Source organism: Poecile atricapillus, chromosome 16 (genome assembly GCF_030490865.1).
Source record: "Poecile atricapillus isolate bPoeAtr1 chromosome 16, bPoeAtr1.hap1, whole genome shotgun sequence".
NCBI classification, from domain to species: domain Eukaryota; kingdom Metazoa; phylum Chordata; class Aves; order Passeriformes; family Paridae; genus Poecile; species Poecile atricapillus.
Window position 1 is genome coordinate 11977594 of NC_081264.1, and position 12492 is coordinate 11990085.

Here is a 12492-nt window from a genome sequence, read left to right on the forward strand (position 1 = left end):
TCTGTGTGTTGGATAAGCAGTCTGCCTTTCCCTCCACCTGATAAGCACTAGAGCTTCTCTGGGAAAACTGAGAAAACCCAAAATCCTAAAAATAATGGAAAGACCTTTTTTTCAGTCCATTGTGAGCTGTAGGTCATGCTGTGGCAGAACTATTTCTTTTCCTTCCATCGCTGTATCAGACACTGATAGAGGCAGTTAGCTGAAATTGAGTGACCTCGAGGCCAGAGGGAACAAAGTCTTTACCCAAACCAAACCTCTGTTTCTGTGTGTGAGAGAAGAGCATTTACACTCTACCAAATGGCATCAAATGTTCCCATCAGAGGAGAGGAAGCTGTGCAGCAGAGTGCCAGACTCATCCTGCTTTCTCACTTAACAACCCCTGCAGACAGAGCTTCTGCTCAGAGCTGTGCCCTGCCTCATGGAGAGGCAGCTGGGCTGGGACACATATCCTGCCTCTGGTGAAAACCAAAGTGCAAATACCTTTTCTGACTCCTTGCAGGGGTCTCCAGCCACTGACAGCACATTCAGTTGATGTGCTGCTATTGCCACCTCAGCACAGACCTCTTCTTATAAGACACAAGCATTGTTTTTCAGTTCTCTTGTTGATTTGGCCATGGTGCTTATGAAATGGATGTTACAAAATAAAGGCCCCTGAAGAATATTCCCTACTGACAGCTCTGGGAAGTGACCTCTGGTGTAGGGGACAGATCACAAGGCAGAAGGATTTAATGAGAATTATTAAACAGTGGAGAAAAATAACTGTGCAAAGAGACATTTTCTTGTTTGATGTCTTCAACTCATGATCAGAAGCTGTTTTGGAAGAGGAGCTTTATTTGGATATGTGATGAGGCTCTGCTCAAGGAGATTTAAATGAGATCTTTCTCACGATATGCCAGACAAAAGGCTGTATTTTTGAACTAAAAACCATAGGAAATAAAAATAACATTAACTGTGATTTACAGCAAACCCTGTGCAAACCACATGTCCTTGGAGGGCTGAACTCTGTGTGCTATCTTTAGTTTCTTTCTAACAAACAAACAAATTTAAAAATCCATCCAATTCTGTATGATTCACTTTCTCCTGACTTTAGCCACCACACTCCAGAGTTAGCTGATTTGGAACAAGAAATCCTTCAATGAAGGAGAAAGAATTTATATGTGGCTATTATACATGGAAAAGTAAACATTTCAAGTGCCTCAAGCAGTTATGATTACACAGCTTATCTATGCTCAGTGAGTTCATGGAGCTCTTGGCATCTTTTATCTATGCCACCAAGGACTGAGTTTGGGAGCTGAAATAACCTCCCAGAAAGCTCCTCCTGGCTGGTGTGGCTCACATGTGCCAGGGCATCATGTAGAGACCTCTCCTACATCAAGGCTACCGGGGATCTCAGGCATGGCATGGCCTGGGAGCACCGTGGGGAGACCTCGAACACACCTGGCACATCCCATACCCTGGTGGGGAGAGCCTCTCAGAGAGGGTGTGGGGGTATCTTTGCTCTCAGATGAAGGAAAGATTTGGGACTGTAAGCAGGGGGTGGAGCATTATCCCAAGAGAGGGGTTTGGGGTTATGTGGCCGGGGAGCGAACGCTGTCCCTTGAGTAGCCGGCAGCGCAGCTGGAGGAGAAGCCCGTGCGTCACCAGGCCATGTATGACTTGTCACAGCAGGACACGTTACAAAACACCATCAGATGAAGTTACAAACAAAATGCCAGTGGTGTTAGAGAGCAGAGGGCACATGTCACCGGCTGGACACTCACAGGGGCGTGCCTGGGGCTCTTCTCCTGCCCCATCAGCTGCGAGCGGGCTCCAGTGCTCCTCAGGGTCTGTGCTGACACGACACAGCTCCTTTCATCCTGCGACCCCAGCACTGCTGGCCTGGGCAAATGGGAGCTGCTGCCCTTAAACAAAGCAGCTGTTTACTCTTGAAACAATTAGAGACGGCAGTTAGATCTTGAACTCGTTACTGAGCCCAAAACAATTATGATAAAAACAAGTTCCAGATGGGCTCAAAAGGAGTTGTTTTTGTCTTTACTGAATTAGAATGGATTCCATGTCTTCAAGTTTCTCTGGTATTTATGGACAGGAAACATGAATTACACACAATAACTTACTACAAACAAAAGAGATGACTGCTGCAACAGCCCATTTATCTTTGCTCATGTGCCTTCTTGAGGTTTATGTGCTGTTTAACTCATGGGGAGAGTTAATAGCATTTTTCTCTGTTTTCTAACTCTGCAGTTTTGCTTTGCAGAAACTGAGGCAGGAAGCTGTTGAATTTATGCTGCAGGTTACTGTCACTGAGCCTGCAGATGCACAATGGGTAAATGTGGTCTGGCAAAGAGATACCATCATGTTCCAGCTCTTCCTTTGAAGGACTTGTGTAAAGGTTACAGTGGGGAGTCCTTCTAATTAGGTCCTCTGGCTGCTCCAAGAGCAGAGACCTTTTTCAAAGCCTTTCCAAAATGGACTGAAGTCTGGGCATCACACATATTTGTATGGGAACTTTGAGATTCTGATATCTTGGGTTTTGAAGCTGATGCTGCACATTGGCAGCAATTGAACTGATTCCAAAAGGAAGGGGAGCCCAGCAGATGGCAGGGAGCAATGGCACATCACTGTGCTACATCTGCTTCCAGTCCCCACGCAGGGGCACGACATGGCAGGAGCAAATCAGTGAAAAAATTCCTGGGCAGTGTTTTTCTGGCAGTCCTTCTTACCTTCTAGCAGCTGAGACAGAGTTTGGTATTGGATTTTTCCAGACTTTTAGTTAGATTTCATGATTTTCATGATTTTAAATTTCATGATTTTATAGAAGTGTCAGTATCCCTGTGAAGGTGTGTGTGTGAACCCAAATATGTGGCTGGGCTGATGGGGACTTGGGGAAGGCCGTAATCCCAAAAACCTATAAAATGTGACACGGATTGTAACCAAGACTAAAGCTGCCCTGGGTGTTCTGTAGCACATGAAGTCAGCTTGGCTGAGCTCTGAGGGGAGTGAGATCATGGGCAGAAAGCAGCCTGGGAACTCAGGGTGACACTGGGATTTGTTTGGCCTCTCCCAGTGGGAGCTGGTGAGCTTCCTGAAGCATTTTGTCCCTTCTCCCCTTCCCCCATAAAGCTTAGAAAAGAGGCCTTAAGCAGAAGCCTGGACAAGAAGAGTTCTCCAGTTTTAACTAGAAAAGAAGGGAAGAGGAAAAAATTGAGAAACTGATAATTGCTTTTCTTTTTTTTAGATTTTATGCAATGTCTAATTTGTGCACGGTCATTCAGAGAGAGTAAGTGGGATTGATTATTTGGGTTCCCATCTCTGTGGAGCTGGTGAGGGCCTCCTTCCAGCAGAGAGACTCCCAATATTCATCTCCCAGCCTTGGTTCAAATAAGGAAGGGGCAGGAATCACGGTGCTTGAGTTCAGTTTCTGTCTGGTGTCCATGTGCAGCAAGAGCAGATAGGAAACCTCTAATTCCCCAGCCAAAGGAACAGGATACTTACTCATTTATTTCATTTACTGACTCTCAGTTCTTCAACTCAGCTGCCCATTCTGCTCGGTTGGGAGCTCTGTGGCATGCTGGAGGGCTGAGCTGCAGCAGAGCAGCATTTGGGCTCAAACAGCCACATGAATAAGAGCAGCCCTTTGCAGAGCTCCTGGCCTGAGGAATTTCCCTGCAAGCTCAGCTCTTCTGAGCTGCCAGAGCTCTCACACCCATCCCAGCTCCCACCAAAAACCTGTGCCCACACAGCCAAGCCTATTGACATTGCTGCAGTTCAGGGTCCAAGCTCCTCGCTCAGCTCCATTGCCAGGATCCCTAATGCAGCTCCTTCTTCTCCCCCAGGCACAGCAGAGGTTTCTCAGGGCACTCAGGAGCCCGTGCTCTGCTCTCACAGACCCCACCAGTCCCTTCTCTGCTCCCCTCTCTCTTGCTTTAACCTCATCCATCATCTTCCATCTGGGTCTTGTACTTCACCAAAGGCCAGGGTGGAGGAGGTGCAGGACACAAAGACTCCCTTCCCCTCAGTTATTTCATTTCCCATTAACTGAGGGTTTAAAGGGAAATCTCAGGGCTCATTAAGGCTCTGGTGACAGCTTAACCCTCTCCAGCACGAACCCAGCACCAGGTCCATTCCTCATCTGATTCCAGGCTGGCTGTAACATTAGACCCGACTGCTGAGCAGGGCAGCCAGGTCTGGGAAGCAGGAGCAGCAGGAGAGTGAGGGATCTCTAGAGGATTTCTGGAGGTGAGTGGCAGCTCCCGGTCACCCTCAGCATCCACTGGGACCAGCCACGCATTTCTTGGTTTCTTCCAGCGACCTTGTGCCGCCTTGCCGGCCCGCTGCGGTCTCGCACATCCTGGGGAAGCGCCTGCTCCATCCGGGAGAGGCTCCAGCAGGAATTACTGAAAACACCAAACCCTTTGTGCCTTACTGAGGGCAAGACCCTTCTGATCAGCCAAGCAGCGGCAACACCCGGCTGAGGCAGCGGCAGCGCGCTCCGGCCCGGACCGGCAGCAGTGCCCAGCAGTGCCCAGCAATGCCCAGCAGTGCCCAGCAATACCCAGCAGTGCCCAGCAATACCCAGCAATACCCAGCAGTGCCCAGCAGTGCCCAGCAGTGCCCAGCGGTGCCCAGCAATACCCAGCGGTGCCCAGCAGTGCCCAGCAGTACCCAGCAGTGCCCAGCGGTGCCCAGCAGTGCCCAGCAATACCCAGCGGTGCCCAGCGGTGCCCAGCAATACCCAGCGGTGCCCAGCGGTGCCCAGCAATACCCAGCGGTGCCCAGCAGTGCCCAGCAATACCCAGCAGTGCCCAGCAATACCCAGCGGTGCCCAGCAGTGCCCAGCAGTGCCCAGCAATACCCAGCAGTGCCCAGCAATACCCAGCAGTGCCCAGCAATACCCAGCGGTGCCCAGCAGTGCCCAGCAGTGCCCAGCAATACCCAGCAGTGCCCAGCAATACCCAGCAGTGCCCAGCAGTGCCCAGCAATACCCAGCGGTGCCCAGCAGTGCCCAGCAGTGCCCAGCAGTGCCCAGCGGTGCCCAGCAGTGCCCAGCAATACCCAGCGGTGCCCAGCGGTGCCCAGCAATACCCAGCGGTGCCCAGCGGTGCCCAGCAATACCCAGCGGTGCCCAGCAGTGCCCAGCAATACCCAGCAGTGCCCAGCAATACCCAGCGGTGCCCAGCAGTGCCCAGCAGTGCCCAGCAATACCCAGCAGTGCCCAGCAATACCCAGCAGTGCCCAGCAATACCCAGCGGTGCCCAGCAGTGCCCAGCAGTGCCCAGCAATACCCAGCAGTGCCCAGCAATACCCAGCAGTGCCCAGCAGTGCCCAGCAATACCCAGCGGTGCCCAGCAGTGCCCAGCAGTGCCCAGCAATACCCAGCGGTGCCCAGCAATACCCAGCGGTGCCCAGCAATACCCAGCGGTGCCCAGCAGTGCCCAGCAGTGCCCAGCAATACCCAGCGGTGCCCAGCAATACCCAGCGGTGCCCAGCAGTGCCCAGCAATACCCAGCGGTGCCCAGCAATACCCAGCGGTGCCCAGCAATACCCAGCGGTGCCCAGCAGTGCCCAGCAGTGCCCAGCAATACCCAGCAGTGCCCAGCAGTGCCCAGCGGTGCCCAGCGGTGCCCAGCAGTGCCCAGCAATACCCAGCGGTGCCCAGCGGTGCCCAGCGGTGCCCAGCAGTGCCCAGCAATACCCAGCAATACCCAGCGGTGCCCAGCGGTGCCCAGCAGTGCCCAGCAGTGCCCAGCAATACCCAGCAGTGCCCAGCAGTGCCCAGCCTGGCCCGGCAGCAGTACGCAGCAGTGCCCAGCAGTACCCAGCGATACCCAGCGACACCCAGCAGTACCCAGCAGTGCCCAGCCTGGCCCGGCAGCAGTACCCAGCAATACCCAGCGACACCCAGCCCAGCCCAGCCCGGCCCGGCGCTGCTCGGCTTCGGGGCGGGCCCGCTCCCGGTTGGCAGCGGCCGCGGGCCGGGGCCATGAGGCGCGCTCCCATTGGCCAGCGAGCGCCGGCTGTCGCGCGCGGATTGGCCGGGCTGTGCCGCGGGGGCGGGGCTTGCGGCGGAGCGGGGGGGGCGTTAAAGGCGCCGCGTCGGGCGGGCGGAGCGGCGCGGCCATGGCGTACCAGGGCTTCGCGCAGGAGTACCTGGGCATGCCGGCCGTGACCCGGGCCTACACCACCGCCTGCGTGCTCACCACCGCCGCCGTGGTGAGCGGGGACCGGGCCGGGGGGCTGCGGGGAGGGGACCGGGGCTGGCCGAGGGCGGCGGGTGATGGCAGCCGCTCTGCCTGTCTCCCAACAGCAGCTGGAGTTCATCACCCCCTTCCAGCTCTACTTCAACCCCGACCTCATCTTCAGGAAATTCCAGGTGAGGCCTTGCGCGGGGTTTGGGCCCCCTGTGGCTCTCCCCAGCGGGGGTGGCGGTGCTGTGTCATCCCCAGGGGCTCCTTCCCCACGGCTCCAGCCTCCCCCGACACGGGCACCTGCCTGCAGACAGCTCCCTCCAGCCTCTCCCTGCCACGCACCACCTTGGCTTTTCCTTCACTCAAAACCCTTCCTTCTCTCCTACACCGTGTGTGGCAGCTGCTGTGGGGCTGGTTGGAGAGGGCTTTATTGTGGAGAGTAATTGATTTTATGCCTCTGGCTGCTGAATTGTGGCTGTTTGTCCTCTCCAGAAAAGTAGAGAAATCTTCTTTTCCGTACCTGGAAAGGTGAGATGCTCCGGTGCATCAGAGCATCGTGTGAGGAGGTCCCACGAGAGGGTGGAGCAGCTGTCCTGGGGCAGTTCTGAAGGGACTCATGACTGAGCACTCCCTGTGGACAGCGCTGCTCTAGCCGTGATGAGGAGACACCTCTGGCCACCTCCTTTTCTCTCTCCTCTCTCTTCTCTTTCAGATATGGAGGCTGATCACCAACTTCCTCTTTTTTGGGCCTCTGGGATTCAGTTTCTTTTTCAACATGATATTTCTGTATCCTTTGGTCTCAGTGAAGTTCTCTGCTCCCATTTTGGCTTAGATGCAACGCCCCACATCCATCTTCCTCCCCAGCATGGCTGGCCTTGGCAGCACTCAGGGGCTGTGGGTTCTTCCTTGGCTCTTTTGAATTGAAGCTGTGCCCCTCCATCTGTGCTTGCTGCAGGGCAGCCCCTGCCAAAAGAAGCTGGCAGAGCTGCTGCTGTGGCTCTTGCTGGAGAGCAAAGGCCATTCCTGGGGTGAGCTCTGGCTGGAGCACAGCAGGTGCCTCTTTCTTTCCTTGGGGTCAGTGGTGCGAGGTGCAGTTTGCACTGTTCTTCTCTGGCCTTGCACACCTGGCTGAGCTTCCTTGCAGCAGTTTATCTCCTGGGAAGTCCTGCTGTGGGGCACAGGGTGGCCAGCTGTTAATTTCCTTTACTGCAACCCCTCCCTTCTCTCCTGCTCTCAGGTACAGGTACTGCCGCATGCTAGAAGAAGGCTCCTTCCGTGGAAGGACGGCTGACTTTGTCTTCATGTTCCTCTTTGGAGGGTTTCTCATGACAGTATCCTTTTGAGTTGGTTGAGACTCATTGGTGTCTCCTGAGATGCTGTGGATAGTGCAGGGCTTGTCTGCTACCTCTGTGTCCCTGTAGTGCTGTGGAGCAGGTCCCAGCACAGCTGTTTGTGAACCTTCCTGGTGCCTCAGGGCCTTGTGCCCCAGAGCTGCCAGGCTCACTCCCTGTGACCTGGGAGGGCTCTGCTGAGCCTGTGCTGCAGCTCTGGCTGTGTGGCACAGCTTGTGCTCCTCATCTTTCCCCCCTTGGCTCATCCAGTGTGCTGAGAGGAGAGAAGAGCTGTCTGTGATTGTGCTGCTGTCTGCAGAAGTGCTGATGCCCCTGGCGAGGGGCTGGGCTGCCTCATCCCTGAAGAGCACACGTGGCAGAGTGCTCGGGAAGCTCAGCCTGAGAGGAGGCCACGTGTTCTGCTGCAGGAACCTGTCCAGCTGTGACAGAGCTGCTGGCTGAGCTCTGGTGAGTGCAGCATGGCTGTGACTGCGTGAGGCTGGCTCAGGACAAAGGCAAGAACGTGGAGCCATGAGGACAAGGAGTGGATTCCCACGTACCCCACTGGCAGCACCTCAGGCAGTGTGATCTGAGGGCTTGCAGCCTGTCAGTAACTGCAGGTACCATCACACAGCTCGAGTTCTTTCCACGACACGGTAATCTGATGGTGAAATTTATTTCACTCCCAAGCATAAACCTTCTCTGAGTATCTTCTGCTGTCTTATGCAGATGGGTCAGAACACTGCTGTCCCCACAGAGCTCTGCATGAAGCTGTGGGCCATTAGCATCCAGGTGGCTGCAGCAGCCACGTGCTTGGCCAGAGGTGCATTTGGAGTCCAACTACAAGGGCAGGGGAAATTTTTGTCTCTCTCTGTCTCTTTGTGCTCTGAAGAAGAGGACTCTGAATTCCAAGAGCCATCTTACTGCTGAACTTCTGTAGAAGGCAGATGCTGGATGTGAGCTAGTTGTTAAGATATGCCACTGTCCCAAGTACTGTAAGACTCTGAAAGCCCTTCTTTGAAGGTCATTTTGATGTTCATTTTGCAAAGGCAATTATAGAGCTCTCTGGTGGTTGTAGACATCAGCTTAAGGAGTGAGCAACCTGCATATGTACTCCAGAGTGTCTTGTTCTGGGGTGGCATGGAGGGAGATGTGTGTGGGGACAGTGGTGGTCAGTATATCTCAGCCAGGAAAGGCTTGGTGACATGGGCAGTGTCTCAGAGCACTCATCAGCTGTCTCTAGTTTGGGTTTCCTGTCCCAAAGCACCCTGTGCTGCCTGGAGGTGGTGCACAGGGGGGGTGGGTTCTTCCTTGACTCGCTAGTTGCCAGCTGTTTGGACTCTTTGCCAGCCTGTTTTTCCTGGGCCAGGCTTTCACCATCATGCTGGTGTACGTATGGAGTCGCAGGAACCCTTACATCCGCATGAACTTTTTTGGGCTTCTTAACTTCCAAGCCCCATTCCTGCCTTGGGTCCTGATGGGATTCTCTCTGCTCCTAGGCAACTCCATCATCATCGATTTGCTGGGTAAGTCAAAGCTGGTGGGTGATGGGAACAAGGACACCTTGCAGCCATAGTGCTCAGTCCTCATAGGTGCTACTGGGACACTGGCACCTCCCCTTGCTTCCACCTGACCTGAGATGTTTTGGTTTCCTAAAGTGAGCTGGCTGGGTTTCTAGATGGGCTGGGCTTGGGCCTGGGCTTTTCCTTGTGACCTGCTTTTTGGTGTGTCTGTCCCAGGGGCAGAAACTGGGTTTGGTGAGCTCTGACACTCTGCTGTGTCTGGTCTCCTGGGTGTGCGATGCTGCCCTCAGGCTAATGGGCTCCCTGTGTGCTGGTCACAGCGAGAAAACTTCCCTGGCTCTGGAGGGAGCTGGATGTGGGCACACAGCTGAGGGGTTTTGCCCAGCAGCTCTGGTTCAGCTGGTGAAGGAGTCACAGCCGTGCCTGACCTTGGTGGCATCTCTCCCCAGGGATTGCAGTGGGTCATATCTATTATTTCTTGGAAGATGTTTTCCCCAATCAGCCTGGAGGAAAGAAGTTGCTGTTAACCCCTAGCTTTCTGTAAGTAAAGTTGATTCTTTGTGGGCTTTCTCAACCTGATCACTTCCATAGCAAACTGTGACCATTAGAGGCAATTGGTTTGCTATGGAAGTGAACTGACAGCATCTCAGCTCCACAGCTCATGCCCTTGCTGCATTATTTGCACATTATACACACGTGTGCAGGGCCCATACAGCAGCTGCTACCCTGCAGCTTTGCTAATAGAACTAGAGTCTGCTTACTGCTTGTGGAAATGCTAGATGGAGGCAGGATTTTTTCTGATGTATTTTTGTAGTTTAAGAAAGCAGAATATGTTCTGCTTTGTGCACTGATGATCAAATCTGACCTAGTGACCAAGGAAGGAGGTACTGTCATGGCTGTGTGTTGAGCTGAGCAAAGGATGGTGATGGTGCAGTGGGCTGGTGGCTGTGGCTGACAGCCAAGGTGTCAGGGTGTTCCTAGGAGGGCTGGGGGTTTGTCATCCTCAGCTCAGTTTCCTAACCTCCCTGCCTGCTGGCATGGGTGTGTCCCTTGCCAGGAAGATGGTTTTTGACACACCTGAAGAGGATCCCAATTACAACCCTCTCCCTGAGGATCGTCCAGAACACCAGCCTAGAGACCACGACCAGAACGAGCAGCAGCACCCACAGTAACATGGGGGACTTCTTCACGTGGCCAGATTCCTCTCTTCTGGCTGGACTTTTGCTGTGGCCCAGAGATCCTACTGGAATAACACCAGTTGCCATTCTGATGTGTAGTGTGTCGCTGTTTGTGTGGGTAACCCATCTTCCCCTTGTACAGAGTGGATCCACAGAGCTTTGCACATGAGAACCGAATGCTTACAGAGGTGTTCTAGGGACAGGGGCTGAAGCTGTGATGGCTCCTCAGTTACCTGGTGTGGAATAAGTATCAAATGGGGTGTGAAACCAGTTCCTCCTTCTCCTCCTGTGTGCCAGGTCACTCTTGCCCTCTGTACAAAGGCTAATGCACCTGGCCCTCACTGTTGTGAGACCTCTTTGTGGGCTTTCAATGAAATAGTTCTGTACCATGGTAGAATGCAGCTCAGCCTCTTTCTTTCCTTTATGTCCCCCACTCCTTTTCTGGTGGTTGTTTCCAAAGAGTCTTTACATTAAAGTCTTTATTTTTCAGTTCTGTGTCCATTTCTGCCAGGGGCAGAGGCAGCAATTCATCAGGAATTTGCTCAAAACTGCCAGGTTGGGGATTTTCTTTTCTGGTGGGCAAGGCAAAGTTCAGGCTAGCTGGAAGATGTCCTTTCCCTCTTCTCTCAGCAGGGCTGCAGAGCATGAGGAGTGTGGGGAGTGTCTAATTGGATAAAGGGGTGCCTGGGAAAGGAGCAAGGGACTGGGCTGGACACTGGATCCAGGCAGTGGCTGGAAGCCTGACAGAGCCTGACACTGGTAATAAAGACTGTCTGCACCTGCAGTGTAATTCCACTCTTGTTGAATCTTTTAGTTCTGAAACTTAAAGATCTGAGTTTCAGGGGAAAACTAAACAAGCTCACCCCTACCCTGCCACCTGTATGAAATGGATCTGATCATTCTTGCTAATGCAGAACACACTGTGCTTGTACCTCACCTCAAAGCCTTCAAGTCTGCACACCTTGTATCTTACAACAGCTCACCCATAACAGTGCTGGCTGCTCCAACTCACAAACCACCACCAGACTATGAACTGTGTGTAATCAGCATCTGATTAAGCACACACACAACCCCACCACCACCAATTCCCTCTTCCCTGGGGTCTTTCAATGAAACACTTTATCAAAAATCAGACCTGCTCTTCTGCTGCACTTAAGCTTCCCTCTACAAAGAGGAGAGGCCTGTAGAAGTGATAATTTGTTCTAGGACATACAGTGGTACTAAGGGCTAAACAGAGTCAGACTCAACAAGTACTTGCTGGGTGCTTTGCTCATGACCTAATGATAACAGAGCTGGGGTTTCAGTCCCTAGAAGTCCCTGATTTGTCTTTGAAATCTGCAGATGTTCTGTTTTAAATTGCCTGAGCTGGGGCTTTGAAATGTAAAAGTTGGGCTAGGCTTTTAGGTAGGGTACCAGATTAACCCAAGGAAGTGTGATTGTAGGGCAAGAAAGCTGCTCCACAACAGTCCTAATGCTAAAAGAAACTGCCTGAAGTTCCCATCTTTCTGAACTTGGTCCCTCGACTGTCCTGCTTTGTCCCTGGCTGCTTTGAGGGACAATTGGCACAGCCTCTCTGGCCTTGAGGCAGTCCTTGTGTGCCTGCACCTCATTGTGAACTTGAGGATTAGTAATCACAAACTTTGCAGCGATTTGAAAAACTGCACCACAGATGCTAATTTAAGGTTTCAGCAGTTTCACATGTATTTTAGTTGAATTCCCTGAAGAGGCTGCTGGCAGAAGACCCTGGTCATGTAACAAAGGAAAGCTGGAGTGTTCTCAAGAAGGTTTGGAGTTTTTGTCCATGAGCCAAAACACATTTGACATGGGATGGGAGGCTAAGATGCAGCAGCAATCCCAGGTTTTGCCTTACTTGCTCAAATAACCTTTCAACCTCTCTAATACGAACTAATGCACAGAGTACCACTCTGGCAGAGGAGCCTAGGATAAGACTGAATAATAATATTATTACTAAATTGCAAGTTTTCAGTTTCTGCAGACTAACATCTGGAAAAAGTTCCCTCCCACCCAGGAATCAGAACTGTCTCTGTTATTGCTCAAGTCTAAACATGATAAATTAAGGCCAGAAAGTGTTTTTTTGACTGTGTTAGCAGGGTGGGTGGATCAGCAAGGATCATAAAACCTATGGCTTTATCACAAAGGCCTGAACATAACTGTCAGGGTGCCAGCAAAATCTGCCTTGCTTGCAACACTCATCAGTTCTGGCAGGAACTCCATCAAAGGGATGGGGTACCTCAACAGCAAGATAGATTCTAAT

The 12492-nt window shown here is 52.6% G+C and overlaps 1 protein-coding gene across 1 annotated transcript; it reads left to right on the forward strand.

Annotated features, from left to right (window-relative positions):
- The first annotated feature begins 6052 nt into the window (after positions 1–6052).
- LOC131585603 (derlin-2-like) lies at positions 6053–10706 on the forward strand. The gene is made up of 7 exons (XM_058851906.1): positions 6053–6210; positions 6305–6370; positions 6898–6971; positions 7423–7516; positions 8847–9042; positions 9489–9579; positions 10097–10706. Exons 1-7 carry the CDS (start codon positions 6118–6120, stop codon positions 10209–10211), a joined length of 729 nt encoding a protein of 242 aa, XP_058707889.1. The 5' UTR covers positions 6053–6117; the 3' UTR covers positions 10212–10706.
- The last annotated feature ends 1786 nt before the right edge of the window (positions 10707–12492 follow it).

Bases quoted from the DNA above. Each gene is read 5' to 3' on its own strand.
- LOC131585603 (XM_058851906.1), top strand. From the start codon at position 6,118: ATGGCGTACCAGGGCTTCGCGCAGGAGTACCTGGGCATGCCGGCCGTG. The intron at 6,371-6,897 runs GTGAGGCCTTGC...CTTCTCTTTCAG, and splicing joins TCATCTTCAGGAAATTCCAG to ATATGGAGGCTGATCACCAA. The intron at 7,517-8,846 runs GTATCCTTTTGA...GCTAGTTGCCAG, and splicing joins TTGGAGGGTTTCTCATGACA to CTGTTTGGACTCTTTGCCAG.